Raw genomic sequence first — 21,558 nt, 5'->3', positions numbered from 1 at the left:
TTTAGATTTTTAAATGGTAACTGCCATTGCATCACTTCCTAATTAGAAGTTTATTACATAGCATTGATCGACTCTTTTAAATAATATAAGCTTCTTACTGAAAAGCTCCTGTTTTGGATAGTGAATAACATTCTGGAGACCAAGTGTATATCACGAGTGCGGACAATAGAATGAGACGTGTAAATTTGCTGCACAAAAGAAATGTCTAATACGCATGAGCGATTTGCACCCAATAATTTGTTATAAAAATTTTTCTCTTTATTTTCTCTTATATATTCTCTAAACACCCGTCGCAATTTTCCCGCTATCAATTCGATTGCATAATTAGGAACATTATTGCGATAATTCGTGAATATTTTATGTTTACCGCGTTGTATAGGCTTGTATTAACTTGGACGAAATTATATAAAATTGCTACAAAAAATTACACCGTCAGAAAAAAGTAACAAAATATCTAATTGATCAATGGAAAAAGTGGAACATAAACGAATCAGTCTGCTGTTATTTGTGTTCCAAACCTCGTAAAGAGATGATCGACAGTCAGCATTGGAAACTTAATAGAATTCTGTTACTTCTTATTGGCGTGTGGCCTTTACAACAATCGAACCTAACTCGATTTCAGTTTATTTTCTTGTCTATTATTCAGATAACATCTATTATATGTCAGGTATGTAGTGATACTTGTTATGTTTAGATTAAATTTTATATTATTTTTCCATTACTTTAATATATTATCCACGTAATAATATTATACTATATCATGCACGCTCCTTGAAAATATTTTAATTAAATAATTTTAATTACAAAATATTTACATTAGCTATGCTATATTATAATAGTATATAATATATATATATATATATATATATATATATATGTATCACATCTTTATTCAATCATTTTACATACAAATGTATAAAACAAGCAACTATGTATGCAGTATTTATAATCCGTTCATCGCTTAAAAAGACTAAATTTTTATAATGTAGATTTGTAATATGATTGTATCTTACAGCTTATGACATTTTTTACAACAAAATGTACTCCGGACGTCGTCGTTACTGTTTTGTCTTTGGTACTTATGTTTAGTTTTTGCGGGATAAAATACAATCTATTTTTTCTCAATGTGGAAGTTGTAAGTTGACCGCTTTTAAAATTGATAATTTATAATTAATAATTTATAAAAAATGACAGTTTACAAGTTGATAGCTTGTGTGTTCGCACAATAATATTATTTTTACCAAATTAAAAATTATACTCTTATAATTTAATAAAATTATAATTATACTTCAATATTATGTACACACATATATTCATTTCACGTTCATATAAAACATATGCATATCGAAACAATATTCAATTTTGGTACATGATAGATGAAGGATTTATTGGTTCAACTTCAGAATGTATATATCGGATTAAAGGATAAACACGAAATCGCTATTATGAATAATTATATTTGCAATGCAAAACGTTATACGCTTATATTGACAAGTAAGACAATATTTTTTAATTTTTTGCGGATACATTTTTTATTTTTTGAAACATAAATTATATAGGTCTCAATAGAAACAATATTAATTTCGATGGATTATAATAATTTCGTCGCATATTTATGTGTGAATAATGCATCACATGTTATCAGACTCTAAACCACTTGACAGACATGCAAATATGTCTAAAAAAAATGTCAAACAGAAAAGAATTTCCAAAATTACAACTTTTGCTACTTGTGTGATTTAAATGGAAAAACAAAAATCATCATAAATGCGATTAGAAATTTAAGTCAATATTATAAATGCGATTGCGTATGTTAATATAACAACAAAATCAATTTAAAAAACTTCCGCGAAAAAAATTAATTTTATAAATTTTTTTAGTACTTGCCGTTTGTGTTTTATTTACTAGTGTCATCATTCTATCACCGAAAATTGTCTATGTTATTTTACCTATGAATGTATCTCTATTAAATCGTCAGCCGATTAGAATGGAATATTTTATCGATCAGGAAAAGTACGATTATTTGATTCCATTACATATGAGTATGTCAATATGCATTACAACAATTGCGATGGTAGCGATTGGAACAATATATGTTGCGTGTCTACAATATATTTGTGGTATGTTTAGAATTTCCAGGTAAGAAACAAATATAATAGAAAATTTTAAATTTTAACAAAATTCTATTGTTATTTTGAATAAATTAAATGCTAATTTGATGGAAACAAAAAAAACAGATGTATAGTTGATGAATATATTGATTATAGTTTTCGCATTAAACGCGCAGTGCACATTAATATGTTACAAAATATTGAAGCGACGAAAGGGAATTTAATATTGGAAGGAATAATTAGTGCGGTAGATATGCATCGTCAAGCTATGAAGTTAGTATATTCGATACTCATATGTGTGTATATATATATATATATATATATATATATATATATATATATATATATATATATGAGTGGAATACGGAAAAAAGGTCAGAAGCCCTGAGTAACTCTAAAAATAGATATACAAAAAAATGCTAAAAAAATTGTAAGGTTTTCATTACAAATTATATATTTTTTACTTAAAAATATTTATTTGTTTTTGATTTCTTTCATTATTTTGTGTATAAATGTATTACGGAAAAATAAATATTTTACGGAATATTTTATATAGTTTATATAAAATTAAGAAATTATTTCTCAAGTCTCAGAATTCGAAACATACTTTATTATAAAAACTTTTAGAAAGCTCTCAGGTAAGCTATAAGATTATATAATAAAAATGGAGGGTTTTATTTAAAATATTCTGGGTGATTATCACGTAAACTTAACGCTGTTCAAGTTCATGCTGGTATTACTATGTAATGCGTTGCTTAAAATCTTAAAATTTTTGTATCCAACATATTTTTATCTGGCGTATTTTGAGAGTGATTCAGAGATTTCTCTTTTCCGCGCACGCGGACGCGTTTCGCATAGCTAAATTATAGGATCATAGAATTTGTGCTCTAAACATGGCAGTGGCAAGTGTCACATGACAATGGAAAGATAAGAGTCAGAATACAGTGCGCATTTTGCGTTAAATTATGAGATGTATGCTCTAGGTGTGTTTGCACAGAATAGCAATAGAAAGTTTGGCTGCACGCACTCCGACTCTCATCTTTTCGTTACCGTAGAACACTCGCCATGTCTAATGCATACAACCTATGATCCAGACATGAAAATCGCATATCCGTTAGCTAATTCTTTTTAATTCATATATCAATAATTAATGCAAAAATTGCAAAATGGTAAAGGATTTATTTGTTCAGTTTACTATGATGTACACTTTCACGAGCGTTTCGATCTTTATCATTATATTTTATACGTGTGTAAGTGTGTGTGCGTATATGTCTGTTTAATAAAATATTTTTTGGTCTTGATAGATTATCCAGACTTTTGCTATCCACAATGGAGACAATGATGTTTTGTTTAATAATACTTGGAGTGGTCACATTAAGCATTAATCTCTTTCGAGTAAGTTGTATGTTAGTTATAAGCAGAGTCCGGATCTTGGTGCCGTTTTCCCCACTGCAAGTGCATGGCTAGCAGCTGAGCGCCACGAAAAGCAGTCTATGCCAGTTTAGTCATGAGAGCAAAAAGCATGCAATTCTCTTTTTCTTTATATTTTTGATTTTATAAAATTTTCAGTTTTTATCGCTACATAAATCGCTATCGTTCACAAATTAATAAAAATAGATTTGTAATGAATAATTTTCAGAAAACATAAGAAATACAGATGTAATTCGTTAAATTATGATAAAATATTTTAGATTTTTCAGGTTATCTCAACCGGAGATGAATTCAAGGAATTTATAATTCCCTCTGTATATGTAGTTGCGATTACTCTATACATGTTTCTAGGCAATTATTTTGCGCAGGATGTCACGGATCATAATAATGACATCTTTGCTACTGTGTAAGAAATATTGTTTTATACAGACTGTACATCTTGCATATTAAAACTTGTTTTATTAAATGCAGAAGTCATTGTCGCGTATAAATACACCGCATATATCGTATATATATGATTGATGATGATTTAGATGTGACGTTCAATGGTATGCAGCTCCGTTACATATACAAAAACTGCTACTATTTCTGCTGCAAAGAGGTTCCAAAGATTTTACTTTGTGTATCGGTGGGTTATTTGTCGCATCTTTGGAATGTTTTGCCACGGTAAAAATAATAAATATTTTCTTAAAATCTACACACATTCAAGACAATATATTTCAAATAAACATTGCAGCTGTTGAAAACTTCATTTTCTTATTTTACTGTGATGTATTCAACGCAATAATAAGGTAAGAAGAGAAATCGTAATGAAAAAATTATAATTAAGCAAAAATTTAGTTAATTAAATTTGAATATTATAATTATCATACATTTTAGAGTTAAAAATAATTCATTATTAAGTTAGTATCACAGTTTACACCTAACTAGACATCCAAACATATAATATATAATAATTAAATATGTTACATAAAATTTCGAGGCATCAGGAAACAAAAAATTTAAAATCAAATATAAAATACTGTTACAAAAAATTCAATTTTATTAAATACACAAATTTTAACTTTATTATTTACTATATATGAATCCTCACATTTTTTGAAATAAATAATATGTACATTGTTTATTTATTATTGTCCTTTTTTTTATAATTTAATATATTTTTATAATATTCTCGCGCATGTTTGCTAATCGGTCGAGCAATGAAAAACGGCGGAAGTGAAACTAAACTGGAAAAGGATTGGATGTGGTGGAAAAACGCACGGCGAAAAGTTGCTGAAGGATTCTTGTAATTACGAGAGTTTTAGCCGCGCGAGAAGTGCGCGCGTGTTAGTAATAGTACTCAAAGCACATATTTGAATACGAGAATGAAATGAAGGACTGTATCCAACCGGGAGAATGTTTCTCTCCCTCTTCAATTTCCACGTTTTCGCGCGTTTTTGCCATCGTTGACGTAAATTAAAAACTTTGGTTACTCGCTCTTCTTTGATTTTTCTGCGGAATTCTTTCCTTTCATTTTACATCCATCTACCTACGACGAGAACGCGACGTAAAGTATAAAATTGGAGAGAATTCGATAGTCGTAAGATTCCTTCAAAGAATTTTTCGAATAAACGTAGCTTTACATACGCGTCTTTAAGTCGCAAATATATACATATATATATCTGAACATATATACATATATACAGGGTGTTTCATGAGTGGGCAAAATTTCAGAATTGGATTCCTCATGCTTAGAGAAGAAAAAAAAAGTTAATCAACATAGGTCCGGAAATGATTAGTATTTGAGTTATTAAGATTTTTGTAATACAAAATTTTGTTTCATTTCACATCTTAGAAGTTCTTTTACAGGCATCAACAACGTTTTTCAATGTCTTTCTGTGGAGTTATGCAAAGTCTTTGGAGTATTCATCTGCATAGGGTAACGTAGAAACTCTCCGCAACCGAATTGTGGCAGCTTTTCAGACGATACGCGCCACGCCCGGAATTTGAGAACGTGTTCGGGACTCAATGAGACGACGAGCTGAGGCTTGTATTGTGACAGGAGGTGGACATATTGACACATTTCCTCCATTTGTCCAAAATCTTAATAACTCAAAAACTAATTATTTCCGGACCTATATTGATTAACTTATAGAAATAAAGTTCAATAAGAATCATATTATTTTTCGGTATAAGTATTGATAATTTAAGTGTCTTAAGTATGTATTAAAATGACATAAGTAATAATGATTTATATAAACATATAAAATAACGATCGATAAATGAAATATCGATATTCAGTTTTGGAAAATTTAGCTTTTATTGCGTTATTGCGTTAATTAAAAGTTTGACATATAGGTGCATAAATGTCATCGATTCTTTTAAAGTATAAGCTTCTTACCGGAAAGACTTCATGCTCTGTATTGTGAATAACATCTGTCGGAACCAAGTATATGTCACGAGTGCGGACAATAGAATGAAACGTGTAAATTTGTTGTGCAAAAAAAGTAACGAATACGCATGCGCGACTTTAGGCATTGTCACTCGATAAATAATTTCTCCTCTTTTCTTATAGTAAATAAGCACCGAAATTGCTCCACTATTATATTGATCGTATAATTAGAAACATTATTGTTAAAACTTTTAAATATTTTATTTTTTCCGCGTCACATAATAGTGTCGACTTATATTACACAAAATTATGTGAAATTATACAAAAATTTATACGCGAAAGAGAAAAAGTAATAAAATATTTAGTCTTTCAATAGAAAAAAGAAAAGATATGCAAATATATCAACTTTATCACAGTTATTTGTGCTCCAAACTTCATAAAGAAATGATCGATCTTGAGATTCAGCATTTTAAACTCAACAGATATCTATTACTCATTGTTGGCTTATGGCCTTTACAACAATCGAATCTAACACGATTACAGTTTGTTATTTTATCTAGTACAATAATGACGATTATCATACTTCAGGTAAGGCAATACTCTTCATATACATATTTTAATTTATTTTTTCATTACATTTTAATACATTATGATTTAATAATTTTATTTTTTCTATATCATGTATACTTTACTTAAAGATGTTTTAATTAAATAATTTTAAATAATTTTAATTTTATCAAAAGATGATCCGAAGCGTTCACTTTCTGTTGTTGTAATATGAATTTTATAATAAACTAATATTGAAAAAAGATAAAAGAAAGAAGTGTTGTTGTTTCTTTGCGTTTCAACTACCGCATTGATTCTTATGCCATTCTCTTTTTCAATTTTTTGATTATTTGAGCCAAATCTCTCATTATTAAATAATTTTAATTCAATAATATTTATATCAGTTATATTACTATTATAGTATTAGTTATAGTACTATATAAAATAATACAATTATGTATCACAATTCGATTCATTCAATTTATATATAAATATATAAAAAATATTTAATTACATAGAATTTATAATTTGTATATCGATTTAAAGGAATAATTTCCTGATGTAAATTAGTAATAAAATTATTTTTTATAGCTTATGACACTTATTACATTAAATTGTACTACGGATCTAATTAATGTTTTGTGTTCCATATGTTTTATTGCTGGTATATGGGCTGCAAAATACAACTCATTTTATCTAAATATGGAAGCTGTAAGTTAATAGTTTATAAATTTGATAATATAATATAATATATAATTATAAGAATTGATTCACAAGTTGATAGTTTGATCGCAAGACAGAAAAAATACTCCTGTCATATAAAATTTGTAAATATAGTTTTTAATATTATGTGTACATATATACAACTTTGTTGAAATAATAGATGAAGGATTTATTGGTGCAACTTCGGAATATATGTAATGGATTAGAAGATAAAAACGAAATTGCTATTATGAAAAAGTATAGTTGTAATGCAAATCGTTACACGACTGTACTGGCTAGTAAGATAATATTTCTTAATTTTCAAATGCATATACATTATTTAGATTGGACATATGAGTGTAACAGTTTCAATAAGAGTAAGAGAATTTCAGACAAATAATTAATTCCAATAGATTATAACGATATTATTTATTCTTATGAATGTATTATACATCGGGATAGAGATTTATTAATACATTTGTACATATATGCAAATATGTAAAGACTAATATATTATATTAAACCAAAAAATCTAATACAAAAGAGGAAGTTTTATTATTACAAGTTATTACCTGTATGATTGAAATGAATTATAATATTGCGTCCGAAATATATATTTATATAATATATTATATATGTATATGATATAACATCTAAATCAATTTAAAAAATTTTTACAAGAAAAATTAATTCAACGCTTCTATATGTATATAAATCTTTTTAGTACTTGGCATTTGCGGCATTTTCATTGTTACAATAAGCATGCATTGGTCGAGAATTCTTTATATTATTTTAAACGTGAACATATCTCTGTCACATCACTTACCGATTAAAATAGAATACTTTATCGATCAAGATAAGTATTTTTATTTGATTCAGTTACATATCATCATGTTATTGTGCATCGGAATAACTGTCACAGTAGCAATAGGAGCGATGCTTATTACGTTTACTCAATATTTCTGTGGTATGTTTAGAATTTCCAGGTAAAAAACGAACATGAATATAAGTGCGAAATTTAAAATTTTAATCTAGACATTCAAATTATATTATCTTGAGCAAATCTAGCGATTATTTGACGAAGATAAAATAAGGTATAAAACTTGATAAATTTATTTATTAATTACAGTTATCGCATTAAACGCGCAGTGCACATCGATGTGCTAGAAAATATCAAAGCGAAGAAAGAGAATGTAACATTGAAAGGAATAATTTGTGCCGTCAATATTCATCGGCAAGCTATGAAGTAATTATGCTTTAATTCATTCTCTACGATATATATATATATATATATATATATATATATATACATACATATATATATATATATGTATGTATATAATGTCTATATAATATTTATTAATATTTTTTGGCCTTAACAGATTATGTCGACTTTTAGAAACTACAATTAACCCAATGTTCTTTTCCTTAATAACGACCGGAGTAGTCTCTTTGAGTCTTAGTTTTTTTCAAGTAAGTCTTGGATATATTCTTATATCCATTATTATCAAACAATACTTAAAATCAAGAGACACAGATAGCATCTCGTGCCAGAACAGCATAGTATTTTATGTATCTACACACGCGAGTCGATTAAATTAAAAGCACTTTAGACTTTAGATCATCGCACTTTAATAACATGAGAGAAGTGATCTCCGCACATGCGTTACAAATTTTATTTTTAAGAATTTCTGCATTTTTCGGCAGGGTGTAATATATTTTATTTTTTAAGATGACCCACATAAAAAAGTCCATAGGCATAAGATCCATGGGCAGAGATCACTCTTCTGATAAAACAAGTGAGAGGTATTCAGTAGGATTGCTCTATGTTTAAAAGAAAATAGTGATTATTTCGAGTTTTTATAATTTATTATATTTAAAAATCAAATATATTTTACATTATATTTGTCCAAATTTGTTTATTAAATTTTATTTGTTATTTTATCTATTATTAGATAAATATTTTATTTATATTATTAAATTTATTTATTATTAGATAAATATTTTATTTATATTATTAAATTTCACAACTGTTCATTATAATAGAATGATAAAAACAGTTTCCTTTTTTCTTATTCCCATTTTGATCATATTCTGCGAGCTTGTAAAGCATATATCCCTGAGTGGGCAAATAGGCAATCCGACTTAATGATGTGTATGTGGAAACACCCTGTACATATTACCTGCCTATGGATGTCAAAGAAATCTATATTCTATTTATGCGACTTTTTTTATTGATAACTTTTTTAATAAATAGGAAGTGACGCGGCTAAAACCTACTAAATGTTAATCGAAAGAGTGACTTCTATAATATATGTCAAAATCATTAATATTTGTAGAAGTTGAAGTCTTATTTCAATATTTGAATATTTTGAAATTTGATCTTGTTTCAGAGAATATTTAGCTATTTATATTTTTTAATAATATTTTAATAACATATTTAATAAACATTTTAATAAACAATGAGCGACGGCTCAACCATTTTGTTATTCGAGGACATGATTTTTACAATATATATCAAGATTAAAATCATTAATCGAGAATAAATTTATCCCTTTTGTATCTCCGGGACATATGTGCCACCGAAAAAATTCTAACTTTTAAACAAATAAATTTATCGATTTTATCTTTTTATCTCTTTTTCTTACTCTTGTTCTTGATGATATATTTAATTTTACAAAACATATAATTTTGAAATAAAATATATGATCTTTATATAAATCAATCATAATCACTAATTAAGAAGAACAAATTTATTGTAAATAATGTTCAGAGAACGTGAGAAATGCAGATGTAAATTCGTTACAATTGTCTGTTTTAGATTTTTCAGATTATATCAATCGGAGGTAATATTAAGGAATTCATATTTCCCATTATAATTATGCTTGTCATTATGATATACATGTTTCTAGCTAATTATCTTGCGCAAGATATAACGGATCACAATAATGACATCTTTGTATCTGTGTAAGAAACATTGTTTTAAAGAAATTGTTCTGAGAAGATTTGCATATTAAAAGTTATTAAACTCAGAAATTAATGTTGTCACGTTCAAATATTCATATTTATATTAATCTCTCTATACCATTGCGTAGGTATAACGTTCAGTGGAATGTAGCTCCATTACATATACAGAAAGTGATATTATTTTTGCTGCAAAGAGGCACCAAAGACTTTACTGTATGTGCCGGCGGACTATTCGTCGGGTCGTTGGAGTGTTTTGCCACGGTAAAGATTATAAATATATTATCGTAAGTGAATTATATAATATATAAATATATTTTTTATATTATATTACAAATAACATATAGCTAGTGAAAGCATCGGTCTCTTATTTTACTGTTATATCTTCAGCGCAATTATAAAATAAGAAGAGACAAATAGTAATAATTAAATTATAATAGCAATAATTTAATTAAATAAATCCTTATATTACAATTATAATATATTTAAAAGTTGATATAAATTTATAATTAATCCCATGGTTTTTATCTGAATAAGATATTAGATATTTTTACATATATAAATATGTTACATAGAATTTCAATCCATTGAAAAACAAATCATTCAAAAAATTATTTATAAAATACTGATGCAAACTCATTTACTTTTTACATAATTTTTAAGTTTTATTTTCACTATTTACGATATACGAATTGTCACATCACATTTAAATAAATAAATTTTAAATTATTAATATTAGTATCACCGAACATTTTTTATTTTTAAATTTTTATTAAATGATCACTGTGCAAAGATGTATCAATATTTGAGAAATAAAGTTCAATAAGAATCATATTATTTTTGGGTACAAGTATTGATAATTTAAGTGTCTTAAGTATGTATTAAAATGACATAAGTAATAATGATTTATGTAAACATATAAAATAACGGTCGATAAATGAAATATCGATATTCAGTTTTGTAAAATTTAAGTTTTATTGCGTTATTGATAATTAAAAGTTTGACATATAGATGCATAAATGTCATCGACTCTTTTAAAGTATAAGCTTCTTACCGCAAAGACTTAATGCTCTGTATTGTGAATAACATTTGTCGGGATCAAGTGTACGTCACGAGTGCGGACAATAAAATAAAACGTGTCAATTTGTTGTGCAAAAAAAGTAGCGAATACGCATGCGTGACTTTAGGTATAGTCGTTCGATAAATAATTTTTTCTCTTTTTTATGATAAGCATTTGCATGAAATTACTACTCCATTAAATCGATCGTATAATTGAGAAATTTATTGCAAAAAATATTGAGTTGTGAATATTTTATCGCACGATACACACACATAATTGTGTCAGCTTCCGTTTACACGAAATTATATGTAATTTGTACGAAAATTTACGTAAAAAAGAAGTAATAAAATATATCTGAAGAATAGTCGAATATCTTCGCTGATGTTATAGCAGTTATTTGTGTTTCAAACCTCATAAAGAAATGATCGATCTCGAAACTCAGCATTTTAAGCTCAATAGATTTTTATTACTCATTATTGGCTTATGGCCTTTACAACAATCGAACTTGACACGATTTCAGTTTATTGTTTTGTTTAATATTCTGATGACAAGTATTATATTTCAGGTATGGTAATACTTTTTATGTGTATATTTTACTTTTACATTGTATTTTAATATTAATTATATAATAATTTTTTATTGTTTTTTATCATGTACCTGATTTAAAGATATTTTAATTAAGTAATAAAAAAATGTTAATATCAACTATATCATAATGATATATAATATTAGAGCATTAATTATGTTATAATATTATATAATAATATTATAACATAATTAATGCTTTAATAATATTATAATATTATATAATAATATTATTTATAATTATGTATCACATTTTTATTCAATCATTTTATATACAAATGTATAAAGAAGCACTATAGAATTTATATGTTTATTGCTTTGAAAGAGTAATTTCTTAATGTAAATTTGTAATAAGATTGCTTCTTACAGCTCATGTCATTTGTTACATTAAAATGTACTCCGGATCTCATCATTAATGTCTTGTCTTCCTTTTTATTTAGTATGCCGACGGTAAAATATAGTTTATTTTATTTCAACATAGAAGCTGTAAGTTGAGAGTTATAAAATTAATAACTTAAAAAAAACTGAAGTTCACTTAATCACGTGACTGAAAAAAACATTTTTGTCGAGTCAAAAAAGATGAAGATTAAAGAATATAAGAAAAAATAAAAGAATATAATTTTATATTAACATAAATTAATTAAATTATATAAGACTATAATTTTATATTATAGTATAATTTTTAATATTTAATTATTTCATATTATGGGTATACACATTTAAATAATACACATAAAATGGTTAAAATGACAGATAAAGGATTTATTGATGCAACTTCAAGATATATATGATAGATTAAAAGATAAAAATGAAATTGATATTGTAAAAGAATATAGTTACAATGCGAAACGTTTTACGATTGTACTTACAAGTAAGACAATACTTTTTTAATTTTTACATCTAATTATGTGTACTATTTGATATATGAGTCATAAGAGTTTTAATGGGCAGAAAATTGATTCCGATATATTATAACAATTTTTGTACACGTATGTTGTCTACGTGTAATTCATCATTCTTTATTAAGACATTTTTCATATATACAAGTATATACAGATTAACACCATATGTGTTTGAAGAAGTAGTTGTAAAATTACAATAATTTTTTATGAAGTTAAAATCGATTATAATTGCGTTAGAAATTTATATAAAAAATACATTAAAAGTAAAATTAATTATATGATTTATTATATAAATAATATATATTTGTGATGTAATATTTCAAACAATTTAAAAAGTTATTGTAAAGAAAATTAATATGACGATTTCAAATTTAAATTCTTTTAGTATTTAGTATTTGCGGCCTTTCTTTTATCATCATTATATCTTGGTCGAGTGTATTCTATCCAATTACGTATCCAATAAACGTAACTCAAACACGTCACTTACCGATGAGAATAAAATACTTTATAGATCAAGAAAAGTATTTCCTCTTGATTCTCTTACACTTCAATGCGACGATGTGCATTGGGATGATTGCAGTATTAGCAATAGGAGCAATGCTTATTACGTATCTTCAACATACCTGTGGTATGTTTAGAATTTCCAGGTAAGAAACAAACATAGAAATAACATAGAAATAAGTACAAAATTTCGAATTTTAAACAAAAATTTCTTGTTATCTTGAACCAATCTAGTGCTTATCTTAAAAGGCAGAAAGCAAAAAATATGATTCAATAAATAATATTAATTACAGTTATCGTATTAAACGCGCAATGCAGATCAATACGCTAGAAAATATCAAAATGAAGAAAGAGAATTTAATATTAAAAGGAATAATTAGTGCTGTAGATATGCATCGACAAGCTATGAAGTTAGTATCTATATTCCACGGTATATATATATATATATATATATATATATATATATATATATATGATATGACTAATAATAATTGTTTTGTCTTGAAAGATTATCCGGACTTTTGGTATCAAAAATTCAGACAATGATATTCTGTTTAATAATAATCGGAGTGATCATTTTGAGTCTCAGTTTCTTTCGAGTAAGTTCGCATCATGTTATTTTATATCCATTATTTTCAAACAATATTCAATATACATATATATTTCAGATACATTGTGTGTATTATATATGAAGAAAGAGAATATTTTTTCCCTATCTCTTTCTCACTTTTTCTCTCTTTCTTTTGTTAATATTTTTAATTTTACAAAATATATGATTTTTATCTTTATATAGATCAATCATTCGCCAATTAATAAGAATACCTTTATTTTGTATAATGTTAAAGAATGTGAGAAACGTATAATTTCGTTATAATTGCGATCTTGTACTTTAGATTTCTCAGATTGTATCATCCGGAGATGATGTTATGGAATTTGTTTGCCTATTTATATTTATAACTGCCGGTATCATATATATGTTTTTATCCAATTATATTGCACAGGATCTAACGGATCACAATAATGACATCTATAATACTGTGTAAGACACATTGTGATATAAAATCTCATATGTTTAAAAACTGTTTTATTAAATGCAGAAATTATTTCGTAGAAATACACAATATATGCTATTTGTATATTTGATTGCTTAGGTACAATATTCAGTGGAATGTAACTCCATTACATATACAAAAAATAATATTATTTCTGTTGCAAAGAGGCGCTGTAGATTTTACTGTAAGTGTCGGTGGAATATTTGTCGGATCGTTGGAGTGTTTCGCCACGGTAAATACAACAAATATATTATTAAAACATACATTTAAGGATATATAATGCAAATATATATTACAGTTGGTAAAAGCTTCGGTCTCCTATTTTACTTTTTTATATTCAATGCAATAATAAGATAAAAAAATAATGATATAAATAATAATGAATAAATTATAAAAGATTTATTTAATAAGATCTTAATATATTACAATTATAATTATATTATTTTAAAAGTTATAAATAGTTTATTATTTATCTTATAGTATGTACCTAAAAAGATACAAAAGATATGTCCAAAAATATAAATATATTTTATTAAAGACATTACACAGATTTTCAATACATTAAAAAATCTGACACTTAATTTTAAATACAAAATTTATACTTAAAATCACTTAATTTGATATTATTTTGAAGTTTTATTTTATTAAAAATATTGTATGTATTATTATATTATTTCTAAATAAATAATTTATATATTGTTAGTGTTAATCAAATCTTTTTTATAATTTAATTTTTTTATAATAAATAGTTTATGATGTGTATGTGTGTGTGTGTGCGTGTGTGTGTGTGCGTGTGTGTGTGTATGTGTTTACAAAAGAAATATTAAAAATAAAGCAATCTCCAATAAAAATTATATTATATTTAGACACAATTTGATAATTTAAATGTCTTATGTAAAGTTAAAGAGATGATTATTCGTAAAGATGAAATATAAAATTATTTATAACATATGTTACATATCAAATAACAGATTTTATTGAAGTTACATTTTTAAACATTCGTGTTTTGCATAATAACACAACATTATTTTTAAACATTATTTGCCAAACATTATTTTTAAATGTCTAGTTTTATTAGCGGCTATAAAGTTTTAATAATTTAAGCATCTTTTTAATGAAATTAATGATTTTAATGAAATAAATAATATATAAGATATATACCATATACCATGTATAGATTTAAACTCATTTAAAGAATTTAATATGAGCTTTACCAGAAGAGATTGATGTATTTTCAACAATGAATGATATTTGTTTCGAAGATAAATGTACAAGTGTGCGAACAATAGAATAAAATGTGAAAAATTTATTATATAAAGTAAATACGCATACGCGATATTCATGTCAATAATTGTTTGATAAATAATTTTTGTTTATCTTCTCTTATGATAAATATTTGCTGTAATTTTTCCACTATTAAATCGATCGCAAAATTAGAAACTTTATTGCGAGAAACTGTGAATATTAGTAAGTAATGATTTATGTAAAAATATAAAACAATATATAATTGGTAAATCATACATCAAACATATCGACATTTAGCTCTTAAAATTTAATTTTTATTGCGTGATTAATAATTGATAGTTTAATATATACATGCATAGATGTCACCGATTTTTTTAAATAGTAAGCTTCTTACGGAAAGATCCCATTGTTCTAAATAATGTATAACATTTGTCTGGAAGACCAAGTGTACGTCACGAATACGGACAATAAAATGAAACGTATAAATTTGTTGTACGAAAGAAATAGCAAATACGCATGCGTGACTTTCGTTCCTTTCGCAAGCAATTTGCTCGATGAATAATTTCTCTTTTTTATGATAAATAAAAAGCTGAAATTACTCTCCCATCAAATCGATCGTATAATTAAGGAATTTATTGCGAAAAACATTGAATTGTGAATATTTTACTGTTATCGCACAGTACATAGTTGGCGTGTATCGGTTTCCGTTACATAAAATTATACGAAATTGATGTTAAAATTTGTATTAGGGATAAAAGTAATAAAATATCTTTTCAATGAAAAAAGGAGAGAATAATCATATATCTTCGCCGACTTTTTCGCAATTATTTGTGCTCCGGACTTTGTAAAAAGATGATGTGTCTTGAAACACAGCATTTTAAACTCAACAGATTTCTGTTACTCACTATTGGCTTGTGGCCTTTAAAACAATCGAACTTAACTCGATTTCAGTTTATTATCTTGTCTAGTGTTTTGACGACGAGTATTATATTTCAGGTAAGGCGCTACTATTATGTTTATATTTTATTTATTCACTACATTTTAATATTGTATATATAATCATGCTTATAATATAGTAAAAATTATTATATGTTAATATATATTATAATATATATTATATTCTTACTATATCATGAGTATGACTTGATTATATTTTAATAAAATAATAAATTATTTACACACACACACACACACACACACACACACACACACACACACACACACCAGATATTAGTATATATTATAGTAGTATATAATCATAATTATCTATCTTATATCAATCATTTTATGTATAAATATATAAACAAGCATTTAGTTATATAAAATTGATAGTTTGTTCATTGTTTTAAAAGAGTAGTTTCATATAATTAAATTTTTGTTAAATAAATAAAATTAATTCTTATAGCTGTTAAATAAATGTTAAATAAATAAAATTATTTCTTATAGCTTACGATATTTGTTACATTAAGATGTACTCCTAATCTCGTGGTTAAAGTTTTATCTTCCACATGTTTATTTAGTATTTCTGCGATAAAATATAACTTATTCAGTCTCAAAATGGAAGCTGTAAGTTGGTAGCTTGTAGAATTGGTAATTTATAATAATTGATAAGTTGATAATTTGATCGCGAAACAAGAAAAAAACATTTTGATCGAATAAAGGTTATAAAAAATATAAATTTTAATATATATTATGGATATACACGAAAATAATATATTCAAAATTGCTGAAATAATATAGGTTAAGGATTTGCTGATAAAACTTCAAGAGATACATGATGGATTAAAAGATAAAAACGAAATCGCTATTATGAAAGAATATAGTTGTCTTGCAAAACGTTATACGGCTGTACTCACAAGTAAGATAATATTTTTTAATTTTTATATGTAACTACATTTCTATTTGACACATGAATTATAAAAATTTTAATGGAATGAAAATTGATTTCGATATATTATAACACCTTTTGCACACACGTATGTATATATAATTCATCGTATGTTAATTTATTAAAACATTTTTTTATATATCCAAATATATAAATACAAATATATAAAGATTAATATCAAATTTTTTGTCAAGAATATCAAGTAAAAAAAAGAAATTGTAAATTTATAATGGTTATTATTTAACATTAAGATCGATTGTAATTGCGTTAGAGATTTATATAAAAAGTACATTAAAATTAATATAATTAATTATATGAATTAAATTTAAATATTTAATTATACAAATGATATGCACGTAACATAACATTTAAAACAATTTAAAAGTTTCTATGTAAAAAATTAATTTGATATTCTATATTTAAATCCTTTTAGTACTTGGTCTTTACAGCTCATTTTCTATCATCATTGCTCTATTTTGGTCAAGTATATTCTATCTTATATTACCGATAAACATATCTATATCACATCATTTGCCTATTATGATGGAATACTTTATCGATCAAGAAATATACTTTTATTTAATTCCATTACATATAAGCGTGGCGATGTTCATTGCGATGACTGTAGCGATAGCAATAGGAGCAATGTTTGTTGCATATGATCAACATATCTGTGCTATGTTTAAAATTTCCAGGTAAGAAACACACAAACATAGAAATAATTAAAAAGTTTCTAGTTTTAATCAAAATTCTACTGTCATTGAATAAATCTAGTTCTTACTTTACGAAATATACAATTTAATAAATATATTAATTACAGTTATCGTATTAAACGTGCAGTGCACATTATTACGTTGGGAGTAAATAAATCAAAAAAAGAGAATTTAATATTGAAGGGAATAATTAGTGCTGTAAATATTCATCGGCAAGCTATAAAGTTAGTATCTTTATTTCATGACATACAAATATAATACGTCTATAATAATAATACTTTGATTTTGAAAGATTATCCGAATTTTTGGTATCAAAAATTCAAACCATGTTGTTCTGTTTAATAATAGTCGGAGTGATCTTTTTGAGTCTTAATCTCTTTCGAGTAAGTCTCGTAAATGTCTCGAATTTGTCTATATATTTCCACTCTCTCTCTCTCTCTCTCTCTCTCTCTCTCTCTCTCTCTCTCTTTCTTTATTTTTAAATAATATATAGCCCTTTGCACTCCATAGGCGTCGCTACAGCGACATACATAGTTTGTACCACAACTTTAGAGGTGTCGCTTACGAAGACATATATTTTAGAATGAAATTATTTATAATATTTATCTTTCATTGGATTATTTATGATATTGAGAACAGCACGATAATAAAACAGACTTTTATTTGATATAATAACATTTTTTGATATTCACCAAAGATACCACAGAAGTGTTTTGGAGTTGTTGGTAGGCCATGTGATAAAATTAGCCGGAGTACAAAGGATTAATATACGAGTATTTCACGTGCCTTATTTCCATATATTGCATGTCACCTTATGGGATAGGGAAGGAGTATATTTTTTCTTTTCCTTTCTCTCTCTTCTTTACTTTCTCTCTTTTTTCTTGCTAATATTTGTGATTTTATAAAATATTTTTATCTCTATATAAGTCAATCTTTACTGTTTATCAATTAATAAGAATTTTTATTGTAAATAATATTTAAAGAAAAAATACGAATAATTTCGACTATGATCATACAATTATAATCCTGTGCTTTTTTAGATTTTTCAGATTGCATCATCGGGAGACGATGTTGAGGAATTTATTTTTCCCTTTCAATTTGTAACTTTCAGTATCGTATACATGTTTTTGGCTAATTATATTGCACAGGATCTAACGGATCACAATAATCACATCTTTACTACCGTGTAGGAAACATTGTTTTAGATTCTATAAAGTTTTGCATGTTAGAGAATTTTATTAAATGTAAATATTGTTGCATAAAAATATGTGTACACTATCTATACATGTATAGGTATGACGTCCAATGGCATATAGCTCCTTTACATATACAGAAAATGATACTATTTTTGCTACAAAGAGGCGCCAAAGATTATACCATAAATGTCGGTGGATTATTTGTTGGATCATTAGAATGTTTTGCTACGGTAAAAATAATTAATATGTTATCAAAATATACATTTATAAGATACATAATATAAATACATATTACAGCTTGTGAAAGCTTCGGTCTCTTATTTTACTTTTATGTACTCAACGCAATAATAAAATAAGAAAAGAAATAATAACAAATAGAATAGAATAGAATAGAATAGAATAGAATGTAGCAAAAAATTTAATTTAATTAAAAAAACGTCAATATTGCATTTAAGAGTTAAAAGCAGTTTATTATTAATCCCACAGTTTGTGTTTTATATAAATAAATACAAGAGATTTCTATAGATTTGAATTAGTTTATTTAATGATATTACACAAATTTTCAATGCATAAATAACTCGACATTTCATTTCAAATGTAGAATAAAAGTAATATAAAAATTGACTTTATTTTATATCAATAATCTAGAATTTTATTTTTATTATTTAAAATACTGTACTATTGTCACATTATTTTTAAATAAATCATTTATATGTATTGTTAATATATGTTAATATTGTCAGACTTTCACACACACTACGTTTATACGGCTTCTAATTTCGATTTAATAACGCTGATGTTATAACTTCTATTTAAAGTGAATTGTGTTTATACGTTCTTATTCTATTCCCACCAAGCTAAAATAACTTAATAACTTTCGAGTGAAGTGAGTCCAAGAAATGATACCAATGAAATAATATTAAATTTGCAAATAAGAGAGAGAGTTAAAATGTTTAATTTTAACGATTGGCATTATTGTCATCGTTACACTGCGGCCGTTTACACGTCCTTTTTATCGATGTAATAACGCTAAGCCTTTTCGCTAAACGACTTTGAGTTACTACATTGATGTAATAACTTCATCGTAAAAAGAGCGTTTACACGGCATCTAATGTCAGTAGTTATAATATCAATGTTAGAACTTGGGCGTAAATCAAGTCGTGTAAACGTAGTCCCAATTTAATTTTTCCATAATAAATCTCCTTTTCGCAAAAGAAATATCAATTTTTATAATATAAAGCAATCCGCAATAAGAATCATATCTTTTAGATCGTATTATATTATTTCTTAGATATAACTCGATAATTTAAGTCTTAGGTATGTAAAGCTAAAGGAAATGATTATTGTTAAAGATGACATTTAGAATTAGTTATAATTTATAATTATATAGTTGCTATATATCAAATAATAAATTTGATCAAGGTTACATTTTCTTTAATCATTTTGATGTTTCGTAAACGATTTATATAATGAGACGTCAAATATTTATTATTACCAAATACGTAATTTATTCTCACTGTCAACAATTATGAATCTTTGAAAATATTTTTCATTAAAGTAAAATAAGTAATAAAAATTTATGTGAACATACAAAGTTTATAATTACATATAATAACATGTCATTTAGTTTTTAATAACTATTATCATGCTAATAAGTTTAACATACTTATAACATGCTTATAACGTGCACAGACTTGATCGACTCTTTTAAATAGTATATTTCACCAGAAAAATCTGATGCACTTAAAAGTAAATTGTGATCGTGATCGTGATCGAATTGATGAATTCAAGTGTACGTTGTGAATGCGGACGATAGAATAAAACGCGCAAATATGCAAAAAAAAAAAACAAATACGCACGTGCAATTTTCATGCAAGTAATTCGATCAATATAATTTCCTCTTCTTTTCTAATAGTAATCACCGGCTCAAATTTATCCGCTATTAAATCGATCGCATAATTAGGGACGAAAAATATTGTTAAATTGTGATTATTCTACTTTTACCGCGTTAACAAAATTGTATAAAATTTATGTTAAATGTCAGAAGAGAGAAATAATAAAATATCTGTTCAATCAATAAAAAAAAGAAGGGATAAGCAAATATAGCCTCCGACTTTCTTGTAGTGATTCGTGCACCGAACATTAGAATGAATATAAGAAATGATCGGCCCTATTTTGGTCGAGTATTTTCTATATTATTGTTTGATCTTTTCTTCATGCAATATTCTATGCTTAGTTGCCGATCAGAAAATCAATCAAAAGGGACACAATGACCGCGCAAGAGCGCT

At 25.9% G+C, this 21,558-nt stretch overlaps 5 protein-coding genes and 1 long non-coding RNA gene across 9 annotated transcripts in view; 5 read left to right on the top strand and 1 right to left on the bottom strand.

Moving 5' to 3' along the window:
- Positions 1–21,558, bottom strand: part of LOC105254940 (non-structural maintenance of chromosomes element 3 homolog) — a 256,144-nt gene that overhangs the window by 104,075 nt on the left and 130,511 nt on the right. The window lies entirely within an intron of this gene.
- LOC112639653 lies at positions 424–4,462 on the top strand. Of its 3 annotated transcripts, XM_025414395.1 has the most exons (10): positions 483–667; positions 1,016–1,135; positions 1,377–1,494; positions 1,881–2,139; positions 2,268–2,384; positions 3,416–3,506; positions 3,803–3,948; positions 4,076–4,208; positions 4,279–4,333; positions 4,422–4,462. In XM_025414395.1, the coding sequence occupies exons 1-9, from the start codon at positions 530–532 to the stop codon at positions 4,327–4,329; spliced, it is 1,173 nt and encodes a 390-aa protein (XP_025270180.1). In that variant the 5' UTR covers positions 483–529; the 3' UTR covers positions 4,330–4,333; positions 4,422–4,462. The 3 variants fall into 3 exon arrangements, with proteins under 3 accessions (XP_025270182.1, XP_025270180.1, XP_025270181.1); XM_025414397.1 differs by lacking the exon at positions 4,422–4,462 and having other exon boundaries at positions 424–667; positions 4,279–4,365; XM_025414396.1 differs by lacking the exons at positions 4,279–4,333; positions 4,422–4,462 and having other exon boundaries at positions 3,803–3,946; positions 4,076–4,112.
- LOC109610097 lies at positions 6,314–10,529 on the top strand. The gene is made up of 9 exons (XM_025414320.1): positions 6,314–6,504; positions 7,054–7,173; positions 7,346–7,463; positions 7,889–8,150; positions 8,294–8,410; positions 8,547–8,637; positions 9,986–10,131; positions 10,260–10,392; positions 10,476–10,529. Exons 1-9 carry the CDS (start codon positions 6,361–6,363, stop codon positions 10,527–10,529), a joined length of 1,185 nt encoding a protein of 394 aa, XP_025270105.1. The 5' UTR covers positions 6,314–6,360.
- On the top strand, positions 11,610–13,989 carry LOC109610098. Its single transcript, XM_025414319.1, has 7 exons — positions 11,610–11,753; positions 12,143–12,223; positions 12,527–12,644; positions 13,061–13,322; positions 13,470–13,586; positions 13,685–13,779; positions 13,970–13,989. The coding sequence occupies exons 1-7, from the start codon at positions 11,610–11,612 to the stop codon at positions 13,987–13,989; spliced, it is 837 nt and encodes a 278-aa protein (XP_025270104.1).
- Positions 14,135–14,561, top strand: LOC109610101. Its single transcript, XR_002192615.1, has 3 exons — positions 14,135–14,215; positions 14,328–14,460; positions 14,527–14,561. It is a non-coding gene; the product is annotated as an uncharacterized LOC109610101 (long non-coding RNA).
- Positions 16,251–19,618, top strand: LOC112639649. The gene is made up of 9 exons (XM_025414378.1): positions 16,251–16,469; positions 16,920–17,039; positions 17,214–17,331; positions 17,795–18,056; positions 18,182–18,298; positions 18,367–18,457; positions 19,115–19,260; positions 19,368–19,500; positions 19,568–19,618. Exons 1-9 carry the CDS (start codon positions 16,326–16,328, stop codon positions 19,616–19,618), a joined length of 1,182 nt encoding a protein of 393 aa, XP_025270163.1. The 5' UTR covers positions 16,251–16,325.

This window comes from Camponotus floridanus, unplaced genomic scaffold (assembly GCF_003227725.1).
Source record: "Camponotus floridanus strain SB8 unplaced genomic scaffold, Cflo_v7.5 scaffold8, whole genome shotgun sequence".
NCBI lineage: Eukaryota > Metazoa > Arthropoda > Insecta > Hymenoptera > Formicidae > Camponotus > Camponotus floridanus.
This window is presented reverse-complemented; position numbering and strand designations above follow the sequence as displayed.